Raw genomic sequence first — 8272 nt, forward strand, 5'->3', positions numbered from 1 at the left:
TCATAAAAATAAATAAAAAAAGCAGCTAAAGACTCTCTATAAATTGTTAGCCACCTTATATTTTTATACAATATTTTATAATATTATAACGAAAATTAACATTGAATGTTAAAGTGTTAGAGAATTCATAAAAAAAAGTCTGAAAAAAATTCTCTTGCATTTCTAGAAGGACAAGGATTGCCTGCCCTTCTTGTTCTCGTGCTCTTTTGTTTTGTGTGGTCACGGTTAAACCGCGTCAATATTTTATATATATATTTTTAAAAATAATATGATAAAAATAAATAGTAATATAAAATATTGACGTGGTTTAATTGTGACCACAAAAGGCATGGAAGGACACGGAACAAGCAGAGAAGACAATCCTTGTCCTTTCTAGAAACCACGTCCGACCGTTGAAATTTTAAAATAATAAATGACAAACAAAAGGTTTGGAGTGCATAGAAAACATCAATACCCAACCGCACTATCTCAGTTTTGCGTTCTTCCCAAGCAGCACCAGCACCAGCACCATTAGAAGGAGGAAGAAGAAAACACAGCAGCGAAGAAAAGCAAACCATGAAAGCTCTTCTCAATCAAGAACCTTCTCTTTTGACCTCCATCTCCACTACTTCCACCACCGCTAAGCATCGCAGCCTCACTCAGCCTCTCACCCAAACACTCCTCAACCTCCCCGCATATAACGGCCACCGCCTTACCGGAAGAAAACTAACCTTAACCACCAAATCCGTGTTGGAGTCCGTCACCGTAAAAAATTCAAACATCCCGGAATACGATACCCGAAACCCGACGATTTCATCTTCGTATCGGAGGTCCGGTATTCCGAAGCCGAATCAGACGGTTTTGGACGCTCAGACTAGGGTTTGCACGGGCCCCACACAGACCAAGCCTCTCAGCGAGGATCAGGCCTTCAAGGTGCTCGACACGATTTACAGATCGGTCAAGGGTGAGCTGAAGGATGAGGAGCCGGTGTCGAAGTCGCAGCTCGGCGCGTTTTTCGCGGCTATGTCGATTCGCGCCAACGCTTTTCCGGAGGCGACGCAGTGGAGCGAAGGCGAGATCCGGGCGATGAACCAGTTCTGGCCGCTTCTGGTTCGGGCTCTTCCGGCGGACGTGGTGTTCATCGCCGATCCGGAGGGGTCGTTGGTGGGCGCGGGAAGCTCAATCGGCCCCCAATTCGTCGGGAACGGCGCGAGTGAGATGAGATTGGTCGGCGCCCTCCGGGAGGTCCTCGCCGGTGGCCACCTAGGATTCGAAGAAGTCCAAGGCGTGCTGCGAGACATTCTTCCGTTGAAATCAGTGGATGATGCGACGTTGTCCGATAGTGTGAGTGAAGCGTTGCTTTCGGCATTGTTGATTGGTCAGCGGATGAACAGAGAAACGGACCGTGAGCTGAAAGCTTACTGCCTTGCATTTGATGATGAGTTCGGTAAGCTCTAGTCTAATTAATAATCCCAATTAGTTTTTCTTAATTTTTTTTTTCAGAGGATGAATTATTTGCTTAATGATCGATTAATTAGGTGATACTCCAATTGCTGATGTTAAATCACTTACTCACTATGGTGAACCTTACGATGGTAACACGCGTTTCTTTAGAAGCACATTGTTCGTTGCTGCGGTTCGATCTTGTTATTCCGAATCTTGCTTGCTTCACGGCTTGGATTGGATGCCGCCTAAGGTGAGCTTTCAGCTCTGCTCAACCAATTGCCCCGATAGCATAAACTAATAGGGCCGGTTTGATAAAGTTTTTGTTTTTTTAGGGAGGAGTTACTGAAGAACAGATGCTTAAGTTTATGGGGGCAAATACGAGCTTAACCCCGTTGCAAGCAAAAGTACTTCTTGAGGTATCTGAGGTTCCCATTATAATTCTTGCAATGGTTACTGATTCCTTTGGTTTTATGTCTTTCGGGTTGTGGTTAAATTCTTTATCTTGTTATTTCAGGATGAAGACATTGGTTTTGCCTATATAAGTCAACGTGAAGCCCGCCCTTCTCTGTGTGAATCTCTAGCCAACATTTTGGCATGCTCTGCTTAGTATTTACTCTAATCGGGATGAAACTGATAATAATATTTGTTTGAATTCTGCAGATATTCATTAGTTAAGTTGAGAGAGCATATTAAGAAACGTCCCCCACTGGCGACAACCGAAAAGGTTCAGCAATTCGTGAAGGTAAGCCACATCACTGTTTTCTTTAATAACTTGTTCGTAAGGCTCATCCTTTCTATTCTTATGGAAACCTCGACTGGCATTTTTCTGCCGAGAAATCTGTGTAAAATTTAGAAACTACACAAAATAGTGTGCATTTAGAATACTTCTTTACCTACCGTGCAATTGATTTATCTACTTTAAATTCTGAAAATTTAGCAGGCATCAGCAAATAACCGAATTTACTCTTGCAATACCTCCAATCGAATTATTGATCAAAGTGATTAGTACCCTAGCATCGTTATACAAATTTGGGGTGCACCATACAGAAATATGAAAAATCTATTGCTTTCTCAACAGGCCCGGGGGAAGGAAGCTATTGTTGCTGGGTTTTATCATGAAGGTTTTGAGGAGCCGCTCTTAATGCTTATGAAAAGAAGAGGTGTCAATGCTGGCTTGGTGGTGAAGGTTGGTACTTTGCTGATTATGCAGTTGAAGAGGATGGTGCTTCAAATACTAGAGTGTTTAATATTTTTAATCAACCTTTTTGAAATCTTAGATAGAAGAATTTAGAGTCTAACTTTACTATTCTTTAATCAGCCGAGTAATTCAAATAAACTACTACCGTCTAACTTTACTATTACTGAAGGGTGAGGAAGGAGCTCTCTCAATGACAACCAGATTGCGGTCAGTAAATTCATCACAAGGACTTCCTGTAAACTACTGTTCAGGGTTTCGTTCAACAAGCTTTGCATCCTCTTGTCAAGTTGATGGTTTGTTCAAGTCCTTATGTTATTTTCTGCATTTTCTCAAACACTTGTAATGGTAGTTTCAAAGCTCTGCGTTATGCATGTAGCTGCCACAAATGTTGAGATTCTTGCATAAAGTATCCTACCATCAAAACTGACTCGAAAGATTGGTTTGCAGGTGTTTCACGTCAGAGCTTCAGTCTAGAGGTTAATGCCGTAGACTATGGCTTTGAACCCACCGACACTCCAAGAACTGATAGATCGGTAATTCCTTCCATCTTGTGGCATGCACTCTCTCTCTCTCTCTCTCTCTCTCTCTCTCTCTCTCTCTCTCTCTCTCTCCCACATGCGCACGCGCACCCACATGCGTGCACACACATACAAACACAGGTTTTTGCACTCATTTTTTTTACAAGCCAGCGTTTTGTGACGAATAATTACATTTTCTGCAACTTCAGGTTGTGAAGAATATAGAGTTGGGCTTAACAGCGCTTCGTGGTCAAAGGGGACCAGCTTATGATCGAATAGTGTTGAATGCTGGAATGATTGATCACTTACTTGGATGTGATGGTGCAGAAGACATAACCTCTGCCCTGGATAGAGCGAGAGAGGCTATTGACAGTGGAAAGGCTCTAAAAAAGGTCTTGAATTACATAAGAGTTTCAAACGAAGTGTGACAGAGGAGGGATGTGTTTTCGTTTTGCTCTAACTAGAGGTAATTGTGCTCATTTTTCGCTTTCATCACAAGGTTCATCAACCTATCATGCATCCACTTGAAACTTCAATCTGAATGTTATACGTTGTACGTGAGTTGTGATACACGTCGTTGTTATCTTGTAGGTCCAAGGAAGGCTACTTCAAAAATGTATGTGTGGCGGCTAAATTGTTACATAATTTTGATTTGTCATTTGAGTTGTAAATGTTTTTGTGTGTTCATCACGTGCAACTATCAAAAGCTTGACAGGAGTGCATATATCAAAAGCTTGGTGCGCATGTGCCATGTAAATCTTTCTCGTTTGATTCGACTTGCAAAGCGAAGAATGAACTGATCGGGTAACTGCAACATAAACCTTTTTTTTAATTAATTAATTTGAGTAAAACGAATTACTTTTGACTTGTAACCGCAGAACGAACCAGCATTTTTAAGAAAGATAAATAAATATCAAAAGCTTTTGTTTGTTTTGCGCGTAAATATATGACATACATATAATATTGTATGGATAGAGGCTTTTTGTTTTTGGTCAAAGAGGCTTGTATAAATAAAAGTATATAATGTTTTTGGTCAGGTATTGTTCATGTTTAATTTTAAATAAAAGTATTTAAAATGATTTTTAACCGTACGATATATGAACGGACACGATTTGAGGATTTTCAGGATTCTTATTTTGAAATGAAATGTAGACAATCAAAATCAAAAGACTAAAAATTATTGACTGGGCCAAATTGGCATGAATAATCCTTGAAAAAGTTAGAAAACTGATTCGGATCGCTGAATTACACTACGAAAATCCACAACTTGAAGAAAGTGTAAGCAAGAACCACTTTGTACATTATCAACGGTTATTCGCGCTTGCCCTATTCCTAGAGCTACATTATGGCTGACTGACTGAAGTTGGGTTTTATTGTTATCCAAGTTCTAAAGCCGGCCATCATATCTCTTAAACAAAGTGAAAAATTCTTCGCCGCACCCGGATTCTCAAGTGCTAACTTTTCTCTATGCCTGACGACTCCTCTATAATCCATTCAACCCCTTTATTGGAAGAAAGGGTGGGGCAAAAACATAGCAAAAACCAAAGAGGACACTTTCTATCTAGTGCTCATACCTTACTCTTACATTTGAAGAGTAGTCGCTATGGAACCAGCAAGGCTAAGAACTTCAAATGGCGGGTTGTTCTTCACATCTTTCACTGTCACTGGACACGAGTCCGTAATCCAGAAGTAGGTCAGCCCGTGCTCGGGGTGCCCTGGTTGGAAAAACAAGGAAGGAATGCACAAAGGAATTAGAAATTGTACTCGGAGAGTCTTGAACAAGTTAGCACCAAATTGTAATAAGTAGACCATGTAATACCTCCATAATCACTTTGAAAGCGTTCCCATGATCGATTAGGAAAGATCCCATGTGTTACATAAGCGCTGATTTTTGCTGCTCCATGGGCGGCTAAAACTTTCTAAAACAAGATGAAAACGTAATATGGCATTTCAGATTAACTTGTGAACAAATGGAAGGACTCTTTTTCCTCTGTGAAAATGAAACTAAAGCAGGAATATAATGTGGCAAGAAATGCAGCATAAGTCAAATGTCCATCTACGGGCCAAGTAGTTAAGTTCAAGTCCCAACCTACGGACAAGTTTAAAACTTTCCCATGCCGAATAGCCGTATTTTATCTGAATTACATTGTTCATTGTGTTACGGCCAATATTATAGAGTTGACAGCAAATAAGAAGTTCGCTCAGGATCTGGATACCTGGCATTCGATCAAGGTACCACCAGACTGAACCAAATCATCAACGATCACAACATGTCGTCCTCTAGGGTCTCCTTCCTTAATACGTACAATTCGTTGGTCACCTTCCCGAACTTTAGCACAGACAATCTGCATTCAACTCTTTAAAGGTTAGGCAGTCTGCAAGAAACATAGTTAAAGCAAGCCGTCATGCAGCAAATGTAAGGCTCGTGAAAGTGTCAGTGAAGGAGATCGCACAACATTAGTTGAAAAAAAAACACTGTTTAGCTGTGCCTTTTACACAAGACTATAGATGGATATCTATGAGGTGTATTGCACAGGCATCAATAGTCAGATCCTTAAAGTCAAAACAATCAGAACAAACGTGACGAAAATAATGCAATTATCATAATTATGCTGTTTTAATGAATACTCTTAGATGATATTTTGATGACTCTTAGAATTAGACACAAAAACATGCACAGGTAACAGATCCTCCTTGTTACTAGGGAGAATAAAACATATCATACCGTAGGGAAATGATGTAGCTGCTTATGAAATCGTTTCCACGCACCATCATCAGGAAAAGCAATGGATATCTAAATTGGGAAGATAATCAGCATACAATGTCAGAAATAATTTTTTTAATGAATAATTACTCCTTATCAACATCTAAACTCCTAGGACTCAACAGACAGGGGAGGAGAAAACAGTTTACATTGTCGGAATCAGGGAGCTGCTGGAGCCTATTTTTGAGCAAAGGGATCCCGCTCTCAAAGCATGGTAAGATATTATCACCAAAGTAAAACCGCTCCTAAACACGCAACAAACAACCAAAACAACAAGGTCAGATAATCGTTGCACATTGCTCATCTTAGGGCTGGTTTGGTATTGTTGCGCTTTGAAAAAACACATTTTTGAGCTTAGTTTTTCTTATTCCCACTTTTTATAAAAGAACCTCAGTACCAAACCAAACCAGTACTAAGAGCTTAGAGAAGGCAAATTTGTTTACTAAATGTGGTATAGAAAAACCTGCAAGGCATGGATATCATAGATAACTAAACTAGTAGGCCCACCCATCGAAATGGGAATGTTTGACAAGGCCCTGGCAAGCGTGAAAGCGGTGGCGACATCTCCCTCATCCTCCATACGCTCCGAAGTCCCCGTCGGAAAAAATGGAAGCACCAGAGTGAATGAGGAGATGAACAACTTGGGCAATGCATAAATCACAGAGAGCTGCTCAAAAATCACCGACGGGGAGCTAAACGAGGCGAGAAACGCCACATGTTGCCCTCGAATTCCATGAGCATTGGGTATGAAAATGTTGGGGAACCCATCATCAAATTTCCTAAAAGAATCCAAATTTGCAAAAATTGAAGCACAACAGAGCCAAATTCCACAAATTAAAAATTAAAATTTTCGAGGCAAATGCCCAATTGCCACGCTTGCAGTCGGACCTCTCACCTCCAAGTAATGCTGCGGAGCTCGATGGAGTCGGACTGGGCAGCGACATTCTCGGCGAGGGCTTTGGTCTCGGCGCAGTAGAAGAGGCAGACCTTCTTCGCCTTCTTCACCGCCGAATCGGAAGCCATTGACAATTGGGGTTCGGAAGCGGCGCGGAAGACGTGAACCGGAGAGTCCGGCTCGATGGTCAGGTTGTGGCCGAAGCTCTTGATCTCGCACCTGATGATGTTGCTGCCGTTCTGCTTCTTCTTCCTAAAGTTGGAGGCTTTGATGTGGAAAGCGGCGGAGGAGGGATCGGGAGATTTGGGCGCGGGTGGGAAGTTAGGTTTTTGGAAGGATGGCGGAAGAGGTCGAGTGGCCGCCATGTGGCGGCAGTGGTGTGCTAGTAGAGCGCCGGGCTGCTCGGTGCTCTGTCTGCGTGGCGGCTTTGGTTGGTCACCGGTGTACGGCTATAGTTTTAAATGTCCGAAAATGCCCATTTCTGTACGACGTCGTCGAGCAAAATATTTGCTTTTTATTCAATTTTTTAACTTGTTTTAGATCTATCTAATTTTCTTTATTTTGTTGTTGTTGGATTTAGACTTAATTACAAAATCTTGATTGGAAAAGAAAATAACTCATACATTGATTGAGAAGAAGTTGATGGTGGAAGGGGATTCTATTCTAAACTTGTCATTCAGGTGGTGCAAGATGTTTGGATGCTTTCTTGGAATCTTAGACCTATCATAGAAGATATCAAATGGTTGGCTTCTGAATTTCAGCATATCAGTTGGAAGCATATTTATAAGAATGCTAATTTTATAGTAGACGCATTAACTCATGTGAGCCTCGCTGTTGCCAACCCACATTTTTGGGATTTTTATCTTCCAACTTTGGCTATAGAGGTTTTTAATTTTGATTGTATAGGAAACAGTTATATTAGAGGTTTTAAGTTTTAATAAATTTATTCTTTGTCAATAAAAAATTACATTGATTGAAAAACTGCTTTTATTGGCCTCACCATTGAATTAAGTTTACCCAATTAAATACATTAATATATATTATTCAAATTTTACGGGTAATTTTCTTTGAGTTTGGTGATAAAATTCATGGGGAAAGTTGAATTTTAGACTTGAGCTTCAATTGATGATGAGTTCGAGAACAACCACTTAATCAAAATTGAACCAAATCAATTATTTTGTTCAATTCAATTTTCAATTTGAAATGTTACCTGAATTTTCTGAAGTTAGAATTTAGAAGCTCAAGAACAAGAGTAACTGCAGTTACGGACCATAACTACGAGCAAATCTCAAACTAAAGCGATTTTATTTAATGTCTCGACAAGAGAACTAAATTTAAATTTTATAAATAACGAGCTCAATATTAATTTATTTCTTTCTCTTTTTTATACATTTGTTGTCTAAATTTGTTTTTAAAATTTGTATAAAATTACGCAACGTGCAAATTATAATAAAAAACTAAACCGGCTTTGG

At 40.1% G+C, this 8272-nt stretch overlaps 2 protein-coding genes across 2 annotated transcripts; one reads left to right on the plus strand and one right to left on the minus strand.

Moving 5' to 3' along the window:
* The first annotated feature begins 419 nt into the window (after window positions 1-419).
* Window positions 420-3912, plus strand: LOC126607982 (uncharacterized). The gene is made up of 10 exons (XM_050275710.1): window positions 420-1426; window positions 1518-1675; window positions 1758-1841; window positions 1940-1992; window positions 2086-2167; window positions 2504-2611; window positions 2793-2916; window positions 3071-3156; window positions 3351-3607; window positions 3733-3912. Exons 1-9 carry the CDS (start codon window positions 556-558, stop codon window positions 3567-3569), a joined length of 1785 nt encoding a protein of 594 aa, XP_050131667.1. The 5' UTR covers window positions 420-555; the 3' UTR covers window positions 3570-3607; window positions 3733-3912.
* Window positions 3913-4303: 391 nt separating this feature from the next.
* On the minus strand, window positions 4304-7389 carry LOC126607983 (ribose-phosphate pyrophosphokinase 4-like). Its single transcript, XM_050275711.1, has 7 exons — window positions 6801-7389; window positions 6369-6684; window positions 6055-6150; window positions 5867-5935; window positions 5358-5486; window positions 4961-5060; window positions 4304-4856 (listed from the first exon to the last, which is right to left on the minus strand). The coding sequence occupies exons 1-7, from the start codon at window positions 7163-7165 to the stop codon at window positions 4723-4725; spliced, it is 1209 nt and encodes a 402-aa protein (XP_050131668.1). The 5' UTR covers window positions 7166-7389; the 3' UTR covers window positions 4304-4722.
* Window positions 7390-8272: the final 883 nt, after the last annotated feature.

This window comes from Malus sylvestris, chromosome 16, assembly GCF_916048215.2.
Source record: "Malus sylvestris chromosome 16, drMalSylv7.2, whole genome shotgun sequence".
Lineage (NCBI taxonomy): Eukaryota > Viridiplantae > Streptophyta > Magnoliopsida > Rosales > Rosaceae > Malus > Malus sylvestris.